Source organism: Amphiura filiformis, chromosome 8 (assembly GCF_039555335.1).
Source record: "Amphiura filiformis chromosome 8, Afil_fr2py, whole genome shotgun sequence".
Taxonomy (NCBI): Eukaryota; Metazoa; Echinodermata; class Ophiuroidea; order Amphilepidida; family Amphiuridae; genus Amphiura; species Amphiura filiformis.
This window is the reverse complement of record NC_092635.1, coordinates 58706193-58720546: the sequence shown is the minus strand read 5'-3', so window position 1 is coordinate 58720546 and position 14354 is coordinate 58706193. Positions and strand designations below refer to the sequence as shown.

The window sequence follows — 14354 nt, the reverse complement described above, 5'->3', positions numbered from 1 at the left end:
ATATATTGTTGTATATTATTATATTGTTTCCTTTTTACATTTTGCTTGTACATTAGTAATATTGCATATTATGTTTGTAGTAAACTCTTTGTGCTTTTTTTACGTAAAGCGTTATTTTAAATGCTGTTTAGTAGTAGTAGTAGATATCGCGGCTGGGTTCATCACATGGTATGGTGATTTTGGTAATTTTTGCAATTTTGGGTGTATACGTTTTAAATATTGTCCTCTTCAACTACACCAAATCCCAAAGCTGAAATTTAAGTATAAATCACTCAGTAATTTTAATTTTAAAAATAACTTAATTGGCGTATGATAAGAAAAATAGTAAAGAATGTAGAAAAGTGTATCACATAATGGCGTATCGAACGATACGCCACTATATGATGCACATTTTCGTAAATAGATAAAAAGCGCATCACATAGTGGCGTATCGTGTCGCGATACGTCACTATGTGATGCAGTTTTTTTGCTATTTACGAAAATGTGCATCATATAGTGGCGTATCGTTGTGATATACTTAGTATGTTTACGGTATGTTTGCGTTTTACATACTGACGTATAAGATACGCTGTAAGATCTAATACAGTAGCAAACGTATGTAATGAATTAATGTCAAGTACGGAAAAAGATGTACTTTAGTGCACGACAATAGTAAAAGGACACTGCACTGTAGCTTGTAGAGAGAATCTAATGCTATTTGATAAAATATGGTTAATTATCATGATTATGAATTGTCCGATAGTGCGATAGTCCTTGGATCATTACATTTTAATTTGTGTAAGCTGATGGTTTTAATTGGTTTACAAACACGAAAGAAACATCAATATTTTTATATTCGGCTGCAACTTAACAAAGGAACTATTCAGGTACGCTCTCTGTGTATATAATGTTAGAGGAAATTACATTTAATGTATAGCAACCAATTTATTCAAAATAAACTATACGATATTGGCTGTTTTTCTAACAGCTCACGTTCTTGACATTTATGGAATTTATTGATAATGACCAATAAATGGTTACTTGTTGGCATTAATGAAGAGACTCAATTTAAATAGAAAGTGCAGGCAATCCCAAAAACTTGGAAATCACAAATTAAGGAAAGAAGATAACATTATTGTGCAAATAAAGCAAATGCGCAACGTCTTATTCGCTACTGAAAGAAGCTTTCAATCAAGTGAATACAATGTTGCTAGCTATTAATGATACATGTAAGCAAGCACATACATCTTGTCATGTATTGAAGATAACAATTTATTTCATTTATTGAAGAAAGCACTTGAACAAGCGCACACGACAATGTTGTTACCTTCTGAAGATAAAACTTAAACAAATTCACTTTGTTGTGTACGGAAGATAACATTTTGCTGTCTACTAAAGATAACATTTTGCTGTCTATACTGAAACATTTTGCTGTCTTTTGAAGATAACATTTTGTTGTCAACTGAAGATAACATTTAAACAAACGCGCGCACAAACGATAGTACACAGAAATATTTTTGCTTAGTACTGGACTAGGTTAAATACCACTAATAGGCCCGGGCGATGCATGGAAGTACGACGATGTACTATTTGACTGCTTTAAAATCACTGAAATTGACCAAGTTATATAGCCCCCAAAAAAAACCCCCAACATTTTGGGGTTTGATGCTTCGAAATGGTATATTTTCTATCATTATATGACATTTTTGTTGTAATATTGCCAAAATTCATCAAAGTAAATATTCGCCCTACCATTGTGACTTTCAGCTTAGAGAGCGCACTGCCATTTTAAGAAAAGTCTCAGGTCAACCTATGTTAAGTTTTTGAAGCAAAGTAATTGTGGTGTAGTATGAACGGATTTTTAGTGTCATATATAAATGTTCTAACATAGCCTGCTACTGGTTAAGCCAAAAGCCGTATATAAGACAAACTATTGTAATTCGCCAGCGAAGTGGTTACATAACTCCCCGGTAACTGGATCACGCATCTTTTGGAATTGGTAGTACATGCCATAGACTTTGTGTTGCGATCATTTCGATCGTGGTGCAGAACTCAAAAGCGTGATCCAGATGACACAGTGATAATCGGATTACACGTAAAAAGCTTGGCAATCCAATTAAATGAAGGAAAATCACGGAAATGTCCATAATGAGCTCTTAAATTGAGGATTCCTGATTTTGAACTACTTTGTCTGCTGGATTTGTCGCCGATGGACACTTTATAAGTCTGGATTTCCAAAAATCAGGACTGGACAAAAAAGACTGGAAATCCGAGCTCCTCTATAGGGCAAGTGCATCTATTTTCTGCAATAGCCAATACAGTGGTTTTGTACAGGGTGAATAGAAAACATCTACAAATATAATATTTTTGAATTTCTTTTTAAGAAGAAAAAGTATTTGTTTATTTCCATGTTAGATTGATTAATTTTAGTTGAGTTACAAATTTGTGTTAATTATTTGAGAGTAGAGAAATCTGTTTACCTGTGGGAAAAAAAGCTTCAAATGAAATAATAATTTTTAGTAAATATTTTTAGCATATAATTGTTGGCCTAATGTAACCAATCACGAATTGTATCTATCGAATTAGTTAAGTATCAAATAATTGTGTGAAATTGTTTATTTTGTGGAAACTTGGGGTCGTTTTATCTTTTCAGTCTATTGTTCCCATACGAAAACGCAAGGGATTAAATAAGTTTACTGTAATCTGACTTCATTGTTAACTTTGAAGTACCACTAATCAGCTTATTTCAATAGAGGCTGATGCCTATGTCAATAAAAGCGGGAGAGACAAGATTATGGAACACCGGTGTTTGTCGTGTAATTAATTGTTATTTAAATATAAATTAAATATAAGGTCAATCCATATTTTAGTTCTCGGTGTTTTACACGTATTTCAATGGGGCGATTATTTAGTGGTGTGCGCCCGTAAGGAGCACATTATGGTATGACAGCATTGAGCATTAAGATTCTAGTTTTCTCACCTCCCGATTTTATTAAGAACCATGTCGGTTCATAGTGAATATTCGAAGGTGAATATTCGTTACCGAATACTTTTTGTGACGTCAAAATATATACGGCAACGAATAAAATATGATGACACGCCGAGTTGAATCGGATTAAATATGGCGCAACTGATAGCGAGATACTATTGATTTATATGAAAGGCTCGAGGTCACCTGAATATCGTTCGACGAACGATGATTTCAAAACCCCCAATGAAAATTAACCTGCACAGTTGTCAAAATACGCTAGACGTTCGCTTTTCGTATCTCTTTCCTTGTTGGAAAGGTATAACGTTGAGGAGATAGGAACATGTACCGTCATCCGGGACCTACTCTGCCATGTTTGGCTGAGTAACGGTACATGAACACGGTCCTTTGTGCCTATGTAAATTAATCATTGTGTAAAGCTGTGTTTATACACATGGGTTGCTCATCATCAGACTGAATCCTTGACCGACAGAGGGTGTCAATATAGGCCTACGTGTCGCTTTTGAAAAACAGCGATTCATGCGCATGCTCAGCAGGCAAATACAACGGCGATTTAGTACACTGAGCATGCGTGCGATTCAGATTTCTGCAAAAGCGATTGAGTATAAATGCGTCTTTAGAAATGACTGGCGATTGTGTGTTCTCAAGTGGGTTTTATCATGTTAATTAGTGACCTGACACACATTTGTATTGGTTCGATCAAGCATTGATTTTTTTGTACTGGATCGTCCAAGCATCTCCAACAAATTTTTCAATGTAAGTGCCTCTGGCCCTAGTGGAAGTAAAAACGGATACTATGGCCAGGGTTCTAGGGCTAAAATACGCCTGGATAGTTCCAAAATGCCTGATAACGAATTGAAAGAAAATGTTATTACTATTAGTGCGGTACAAGCGTACCCATTTTCATATGACATAAAAGTAAGGGACTATAAAGACGCCCAGAAAAAGGAAAATGCTTGGCAGGCAATAGCATTCGAATGCTGTAGTGATGGTAAGTAATGTTTCATGTAAATAATGATATTTAGGCCTACAAACATAACCTACAAAATATACAAGTGAATGTTTCCATATTAACGTAGCTCTATTCGACTGATGCAGAACTCCATATTCAGATTTATGCCTCCACCCCGGTTTGTCGGACATAAATAATGTTTGGCCCCAGATCCAGGTCCCCATATGCATCTGCCCCTGGCAGAGGATGTGGGAGGGTGGGGGGGGGGGGTAAATTATTGGTTATTGATATAAAAATGCGTTTGCCACGGAGGTTCACACATTTTGTCATCTTTTCCGCAATAGCGGAATTCTTTACGTTTTTGGCACCTATAAATGATTTTTTTTGGCGGAATAAAGATGAAATGCGTTGTTATCAGTCAAATTCATAATTATAATTAATAATTAAGGATGTAAAATTAGTAACATATAGGAATGGACATATAGCGCTTTGCAATGAATCTCTTCATAAATTATGCAGAACTACCAAAACCACGGACGTTGGCACCCTATTGCGTGTTCTTTTTACAAATTTTTTTGTTTATCTTACTATAATCACCGGATCTCTGTCTGTCTGTATCTGTCCGCACCTTTTCTCGGAGACTACGGGTCGCACGTTCCTCAAACTTGGTGGGTGGATGCAGCTTGATATGAGAAAGAACCAGTTTATATTTTTAAGGTCAAAGGTCAACGACCGGGTCAAGTCCAATTGAAGTCTAATTTTAAATTGCTCCTATGCAGCTCAAACTTGGTGGGTGTGTTGACCTTGGACTAACAAATAAAAGTTTCCACGGTGACCTTTTCGTCAGACCTACGGTTAAGAGGTCATAGGTCAAGAAAGGTAAAAATTTCAAATTGGGTGGATCTTGGACTAACAAACACAAGTTTCCACGGTGACATTTTTGTCAGACCTACGGTTAAGAGGTCATAGGTCGAAAAAGGAAGAAATTTCAAATTGCCTCTATGGAGCCAAACTTGGTGGGTGTGTTGACCTTGGACTAACAAACAAAAGTTTCCACGGTGACCTTTTCGTCAGACCTACGGTTAAGAGGTCATAGGTCAAAAAAAGGTAGAAATTTCAAATTGCCCCTGTGGAGCTCAAACTTGGTGGGTGAGTGGATCTTGGACTAACAAACAAAAGTTTCCACGGTGACCTTTTCGTCAGACCTACGGTTAAGAGGTCATAGGTCAAAAATGTAGAAATTTCAATTTGCCTCTATGGAGCTCAAACTTGGTGGGTGAGTGTACCCTGGACTAACAAACAAAAGTTTTCACGGTGACCTCTTTGTCAGACCTACGGTTAAGAGGTCATAGGTCAAAAAAGCCCCTATGGAGCTCAAACTTGATGAGTGGGTGGATCTTGTACTAACAAACAAAAGTTTCCACGGTGACCTTTTCGTCAGACCTACGGCTAAGAGTTATAATTTGGTGGGTGAGTGTACCCTGGACTAACAAACAAAAGTTTTCACGGTGACCTTTTTGTCAGACCTATGGTTAAGAGGTCATAGGTCAAAAAACGTAAAAATTTCAAATTGCTCATATAATGGAGCTCAAACTTTGTGAGTGGGTGTAACTTTGGCCAAGGAAGCTCAGGTTTCATCCATGGTCAAAGATCAGGTCAAATTTCAAATTGAGGGCGAATGTTAGGTCAAATTGTAAAACGCTGCAATTGAGCTAAGCTGTGAGGAAAGTGATCCCAGCCAAAGGACACACCCTGATTTTGAGATCTGCAAAAGCCAATAACCATGTTAGCCTAAAACCGCGAGATACGGGTAACCGCCTAGTTTCTATAATTTGTGAATCAGGCATTAAAACACACTTAGACCCTATAGCAATGTAGGCCTACACAAGTTCGGAACGATACATTTTATCTTTTGACGCGTATTCCGGTCGAATGCCAAAATTGATTGCTCAATGAATCATGGAATGAGAGCAATACTACTTTGATGATACCGATCTCAAGTGGGTATCAGCCAATGAAAAAAGTATTCGCCGGAAATATATTTGCCAGAGTTCAATTTTGTTGAATTCGATAGATATATATTTGATGGGTCAGCGTGGGTGATCTCATATATAACACTTGTGAAGGCTGTCATATTTGTCGTCGCTTCAATCATGTCTTATGTTCTTTATTTATTTATTTATTTATTTATTTATTTATTTATTGACTTATTTATTGACTTATTAATTTTATTTATTTATTTATTTTTGATTTATTTATTTATCTATTGACGCATTCATTTCTTGATTTACTTTGCAGTTGAAACCTGCAAGAAGGTATGGAGCTGTATGGGTCAACCTCCGCGCCGGTTACAAGCAGGTGGTAAATGCCCCGAAAAGTAAATCTTTTTGACTCCTATTTAGACCCATTACAGACATTAAATCATGACAATATAGTTCAATTAAGTTTACCTATTATGATTTTATTAACTTCGTTAAAGAAATTTTCTAAATTTTGCTTACCTTGGTCAACGGGCAATACTTGTTAACAGTCGGGCAACGCTGTGAATTGTAGAAATATATCTTTCTCCGGTTCATAGTTTTATATTCGAAACCGCATATATTTTGACGACCAAAAAGTATTCGAAGCCAAATATTCGCCTTCGAATATACACTTTGAACCGGCCTTAAAATCGTAAACGAAAGTCAAAACACACACATGCACACCAGTCAACGTGCCGGCCGGCATGGTAAATAAGCTTAATATTTTGCTTACCTGATTTAATTGCAGGATTTCTGTTCAATCAATATTTACATTAATAACCTATATTATTCTAATTTTATTTCTAACATTCCATAAATAACATTTTGTTTCATTAAACGTCAAATTCGTGTGTTATTATCCATCGGTAATCTCGGCATTTCAGTGCAGCAGACGCCATTTTCACGATAAACGCATCCGCAGAATCGCCGTCATGTAAAGTCTGCACAAAAAGAAACTCAGCTGTTATAAACACGACTATAGCTTCAGAACTAATAATTGTTTTCACAATATTTCAACATAGAGGAAGGATGAATTATTTACACGCATTTTGATACCACATTTGTCAAATGTTGTTCAATATTAACAACACAGTAGTGTTTTTAAAGAAAAATACCCGAATTTAAAAGTTGCAGTTTACAGCGATCAATGGTTATTATGCCAGCACGGTAGCACGTAAAGCCCGCCATTATCTTCACGCTTACTTCAAAATCAATACAAATAGCTGCAACTTTTAAATTCAGCTATTTTTCTTCCAAAACACTGCTGTATTGTTAATATTGAACAAAATTGGACAAATTGGGTATCAAAATACGCGTAAATAAACCATCCTTCTTTTTATATTGAAATAATGTGAAAACAATTATTAGTTCTGAAGCTATAGACGTGTTTGTAACAGCTGAGTTTCTTTTTGTTCAGACTTTAGCATAATGCCACGTCTGAAGGAACGGTGACACGCGGGGTCGAGACACCGTGCTGTAGTAGGGATGCGGAAGTTTTTACTACTTCCCCGCGTGCGCGTAATTGCACAGGCGCGGGGAAATAGTCAAAATACCGTATTCGGACGCTGTCGTTATTAACCAATAAGATGTCTGGATTACCTAATAAATATTTATGAGGAATAGTAAATATAAGATATGATTTAAACCACTCTTATGAAGATCCAGTAATACCATAATCACACAATTTATCACGCAGAATGGCATGACTCATACAGTCGCAGGCTTTATCTAAATCAAGGAAAATTGCTCCTGTTGCACATCATTCATTCATATTGTTTAAAATAAAATCTTCAAGTAAAGTAGTTGTAGTAGAGTGGTTGGCACGAAAGCCGGACTGATTAGTAGAGAGGAGAAGACCATGATTGGTTAAATAAGAATAAAGTTGATTGTGTACAGCTCTTTCAACAATAATTTTTTTAGAAACAATTGGTAGAACAGAAATTGGCCTGTAGTTTCCTACATCAGATTTATCACTAGCTTTGAAGATAGAGGTAACTTTAGCCTTTTTCCAATCTGCTGGGAATATGGATGTACAAAGAGACACATTAATGACAGAGAGTTGCATATAATTACAGAACTGCTAATTGAAGCAATTGAACACTTAAATTGTGAAGACCAGCTGACTTATTACAAGGCAATTTACAAATATGATCACAGACAAAATCAGGAGTAATGTAACTTAAGTTAAAATTACTCTTTGGTTTTGATACATTTGGTGCAGAATTATTATTTAGATCATTAATATTATTAAACTAGTAAAATACTCATTTAAAACATTTGTAGTTTCTTTAGGCGATGATGTAAAGCCATTCTCAGGTTTAATACTTGAGGTTGTTGTAGAAGATTTCTTAGGAAGAAGTTTTTTAAGAGTAGACCATAATTTATTTGAGTTAGCAATAGATTCAGAATAAAATCGTTTCTACGATATGATTTTGCTTCTTGCCAATTATGAGGGTCATTTGTTTTGAGTGCCTTGGCAAAGTGATAATCACAATCCTTATATAATGTGAGGAATTCACTATTGACCCATTCTGGTTGTAAGCCCTTAACACGTAAATGAGATAAGAGCGTAGATGAGTCATTCCGTCTCAACTGACTCTCTTTTCAAGAAAGTTGCCAGGTGACCACCTCAGATTTTTATGAAACTTCCCCTAAATGTTGTTTTAGGGCATAGGGCCAGAATGAACACACACAAAAATGTAGCCTTGTACTCCAAATCGTTAGTACTTTGTCCTATGAAGTGCCAATGAAGTAGCTGGGCAGCAGTGTACCTCTGGGGCGGCAGCAATAGAAATGTTACACAACCATGACGTTAACTCTACTATCAACAATCTAAATAATTATTTATTAGCAAACATTTTACGTAATTTCACACAATTTTAACCAAAAAAAAAGGACAAAAAGAAAAACGCAATAAATTCTAACTCTTGATATTTATACATTGCTAAATTTTAGATGTAGTTACAACTCAAGATTGATAAAAGTGTCAGTTATACTCCTACTTCATGTTCATGGAGCGGCAGTATATTGCGTCAATACGTCAATCAAAAAGCAGATATCGGTATTGGTCGGTATTGCATAAATATATTAAGTAAGAGATTCTACATAAAAGTAAAAGCATCCATAGTTTCCGTGGTCACTGGAAAGATAGACAAAACACGGATGAGCAAGCTTCCTATTGTATACATATTAATCCATTATTGGTTAAACTTGACCTGCTACAACTACTGCTAACTGAAGCGTTTTAGCAAATTGTAATCGTCAGCTATTCGCGTAATAGCAAGTGACCCATAAACTTCTATCGCGAAAGCGTTTTTAATTTGTACAATAAAATGGAGCCGAACAGTAGTGATTTGGTGAGTGAATCGCACATTTTAGATGATACTAGTTATATGGATGATGGTCGTAAAGCAAGAGAAGTTTTCACAACCGTGACACTTGCATTGCTCTGTATCGTAATTCCGATTACCATCCTGGGTAACTCAACCACAATAGTCGCATTTATCAAAGTGCGTTCTCTGCGTGAAAAACCAAGTGATCTACTCATACTTGCCCTATCGTTTGCTGATCTTGGAATTGGATTTGCACTTGCTATGCTCTTTCCCGTCACAGCTATCGGGTACTGGCCATGGGGAGAAGTTGGTTGTCAATTCTATGTGTTTTTCGCGAATATTTGTGTATTTTCTGGAGTCATAATCACAGCATGTATAAGTTGGGACAGATACTTACTGATATCCAGAGAATATCCGAAGTATGTCAAGATCCAGACGCGTAAAAACGTGATAATCACAATCTTGCTCGTGTATGGATATGCAACCCTTGTGGGGATAATAGAATTGAGCTTGTGGAATGTTATACCAATTCCAATTCCGGGAGGCAAAGAGAGTTTCAATTACGATCGAGAATGCCGCTCACCACCAAAACACAACTTCTCGTATGCTGTAACAATGTTCATGGTCAATATGTTTTTACCGATGATAGTTATAGAATTGTTGAGTTTCGCGTTTGTTATCCTTTTAAGACGTAAATTGAAAAGACGAGTTCAAGTCGAAGACCGAGATATGTCCGGTACCAGGACTGACGAAAACACAGCGGATTCAACCACTGGAACGACAAGAGGTACAAATTCGGATAATCAAAATGCAAAGAAAAACACACGGAATAGGTACACCAAAGCTGCCATAACACTCGGGGCACTTGTTATTGCGCTGAACATTTGCTTGCCACCATTCGTGTTGTATATTCTGACTGTGAGCTTTTTCTGCCCAGAATGTAGCAATGGGTTGGTGAGAGATATGCTGAGTAATCTCACATTCTTCAATTCGTGTCTCAATCCACTTTTGTACGCAGCTACGATGGGGAAAATTAGACGATTTTATAAAACTCTTATATTATGCAAAAGACGGGTTTAATTTGTTTGAATGGTGAGGATTATTTTAAAAATATTACATTCGCATACGCACGTGTTTTTAAACCATAATCATATAGTTGTTTTGCATCTTTACAAGATGGAAATTTATCTTGTATTTTATATACTGTGTGCCCGTACATTTTTCTCCGGGCGTATCTGCCTATGTGTGTTATGGAATACAGTATGTAGCAAATGTGTGTAATATGTAGGCCTAAATAGTAAATGTCAAGTGCCATTGTCACAGTGAAAACGATTTAAAAACCATGCAAAAGCACGGAAATAGATGTACTTTATGATAAAGATGTTAAGTGTACCATAGTAGTGATAAACAATTTTCTCCGTCAATACAAGACAATATCTCTCAAAATCTATGCATCAAATTTTAAAACTGAAATAGCAAAAGGATACCCAGTTGTGTTCAGCAAATTTTGATGCCTCATTTGTCTTGATAGCCCAAAATGTGTTGCCATGGTGATCCTTCGAAGGAAAAAGAGGAGATATAAAAGTTGCACCTAACCCCGTTGAAAATGTTGCTTTTGTTGTTAGTCACCAGTCACCGCGGGTCATCATTGACCAGTCATGCAGATAATGTAAATTACATTATGGTACTGTTGGTACACTGACTGGAGTAGCTTTCAATGCAACTTTTGATTCTGAATCTTTTTGTATTCAAGGAGTCACCATGGCTGTTCAGACAAATGAGGTATCAAAATGGATTAGTTTTTTGCTATTTCAGTTTGAAAATTTGAATCACAGATTTTGAGTTATTGTTTTGTATTACAATAAAGGAGGTAATTACTTTTTGGGATGTCTAAGAGGACACTGCACTATAGACGATTCCAACGAGCCAAGTCATGGTCAGGATTTGGTCGGCCATTATTGGGTCCCCGCATGCACCAAACTGGTGTTGTGAGTGCCCAATTGGGTGGATTAAACCCGCTTAAAATTCGATGTTAGATTATTTTGTGTTGTAAACTGTCATCATTCTTTTGTCAACGTGTAACACGGGTGATAGAATGCAGTTTAAAATACCCTTCAAGGCCGCATCATTTCACATTTTAGGTGAGATAGAGCCGACGGGGACCCAGCTAATGGCTGCCATTGAGGTGTAGGAATGCATGAAATTGGATTCGTCTATAAGCTAGCAGAGAAAATCTACTAGAACTTCTATTTGCTATCTGATAATGTAGACAATAATGATTATGAATTGTCCGATATTCCTTGGATCATACTTTTTATTGTGTTTAAGCTGATGGTTTTAAATGGCTTTACAGACTTGAAAGAAACATCGATATTTTTATATTAATTCCGCTACCACTTAATGAAGAAAAGTTATTATTTATGTAATTTCAAAATAAAACTATCCAGGTTCGCTATTTGTATAGAAAGCCAGAGGAAATTACATTCCGTGTATAGCGACCAATCTATGCAAACTAAATTAAACGATATTGACTGGTTTTATAACAGCTCACGTTCTTGACATTCATGGAATTTGTGGAATTATTGATTGATTTATGTTTACTGCATGTCTTACATACAGAGTTGTATTAAATATAATTTATTGATAATAAGCAATAAATGGTTACTTGTTGACTCCGCAGTACGATTAAGCAATGTATTTCGTATAGTATGTCAAACACTGCATTACAGTGATAGTCATTATAATTCTATGCATAAATAGGTTTGGAACTCATATTGATGCAAACAGGGCAACTAAGTAATGTCTTTTTAGCTGCTCATTCAAACAAGCCCATACAACGTTGGTAACTATTGAAGACAGCATTTAATTATGATTCACAGATAGGTTTGGAACTCACATTGATGCAAATAGAGCAACTACGTAACGTCTTGCTAGGTACTGAAAGTATCATTCAAACAAACACATACCGTGTTGTTATAGCTATTCTTGAGACACACTACTGCTGAAGAAAGCACCTGAACGAGGGAACACAACAATTTTGTTGCGTACTGAAGATAAAATTTAAACTAGCACACATGCTTTTGCTGTCAACTGAAAATAATATTTAAACAAGCGCAAACACTTTTGCTATCTACAGAAGATGGCATTTTAAATTTGATCATGGTATACTCAAGACACTTACCCTTTGCCCGATAACAAAAGCTAAGATTATTTAAATGAAAATAATTTGACGATATAATACCTGTTGGATGTAGGATATGCTGTCCGAATAATAAAAGTAGTTGCCACCGCACAGATTTTGTTAAGTGCTTAAATCGTAATAAATCATGTAAATATACATGGCATTCATGCATACATAGCAAGACATACATATAAAATTATATTCAGTAGATAGCAACAAAGCTATCGTTAGCAGATACTAATAGCCAGACATCTAGGTCTGCATATTGTGATGTGTAATGATTTAATTTGATCATTTATGTTTGTTTACAATTTAAAGCTATTGCATGAAAGTTGGGAATCCCCTTTGTCATGTAATCACAGGAAACAAAGTCAGGACTATTTATGGATTGGGAATTCCCTAGAATGTAAAATGGATGTGGCACCATTTTGGAAATCCCCCAAAATTGGTGTAATGTGAAAGGTTAATGTTTATAATTAGGCTTGGGAATTTCCAGATTATACAATATGTTGTGAAAGTATGAATGAAGTAATGGGCTATTAATATAAAGTGAAGAAAATGTAAACATGATTCTTGTCAGAGATGATTACACTGTTGTTGTGGGCTAGTTAATGTGCTTACAGTCCATATGCCTTCAAAGAAAGGTACTTGTGAACCAGACATAATCGTATGCGGTCAATGTACTACTACATAGTTATAAATGAGATCTAGAATACGTGAAAGTGCGTACCTCTTCTAAGAAAGGAATAAATATATTCTTCTGTTGACTTGTTGAAGTCTGGTTTATGAAACAACACATCTGTCACAAGTGGATCGGTGCAGGAAAAATTTGTTTCCTTAAGAAAGTAAATGATTGTTAAAAACAGCACCATTTTGCAGATTGTCATCTGTGTGAGGTTTTTAAACGCAAAAGATATATAATTCAAGTATTCAGTAGACCTCGCTGAACAGTGATCAGGATATACATAAAGAACATTGAGTGTAACAGAACTTTGTTGCTGGTTGCTGGTTATTAAAGTAACAGTTCTAAACAGTGCATTTTATTGATTCGAAATAATAGTATGTATTTATGCTCATTTGAAAGATCAATGTCAATCATACTTGACTTGATTTAGATATTGTTAAGCAAACAGTGTTTTGTTGTGCATTCTGAAGTGAATTTGAGAAAAAGTGTTTTGGCCTTGAGTCACTTACGACTTGTAACAATATAAAGCTTTATTCAGTAGACGTAGTAGATAGCAAAACATCTCAACCATAACCGCCATCAGTACTACAAAATACTACACATGTACAGCATAAAGTGACTGCAAGCCTAAGCATCTCATATGATGCGATTGCGAAATCGTCTAGCACAAGTATACACACGAAAACGCAGGCCCGGCCAGCACAACAGAAATGGCTCGCTATCCCCGGTCTCTTCATCCGCACCCGAGGGATCCATGGTTCAAAACCGGACCGAAGCAAATAACCTTTCTCTTTATCTCCTTTCTTTCTTCATTCCTTTTTTCTTTTCCCTTCGCGCAAAAGCAGAAAGGGTGTTAAGGTTCAATAAATAGCACGAACTTTACCTATAGGAATCTGGAAGTGTATATATTGCACAACCATGACAACGTTAAGTCTAGTATCAACAGTCTAAAAAATATTTATAAACAAGCATTTTACGTAATTTAAGCAATTTTAACCAAACATTGTTATATTTTCCCCAATAATTCTGATCCTTGAATTAGAGAATTAAAGTGTCAGTTATTCTCCTCTTTTTTAAATCATGGAGCGACAGTATACGTCAATCAGAAATCAGATATTGGTATTGGTCGATATACTTGTAGAAGTGTTTAATGTCAAGTCATTTTAGTAAAACCATAGTTTCGGTGCGCACTGGAATGGAAGACAAAAACTTGGA

The 14354-nt window shown here is 35.9% G+C and overlaps 1 protein-coding gene across 1 annotated transcript; it reads left to right on the top strand.

The window, feature by feature from the left end:
* The first annotated feature begins 9273 nt into the window (after positions 1-9273).
* LOC140159634 (D(1A) dopamine receptor-like) lies at positions 9274-10353 on the top strand. Its single transcript, XM_072183129.1, has one exon. It carries the CDS (start codon positions 9274-9276, stop codon positions 10351-10353), a length of 1080 nt encoding a protein of 359 aa, XP_072039230.1.
* Positions 10354-14354: the final 4001 nt, after the last annotated feature.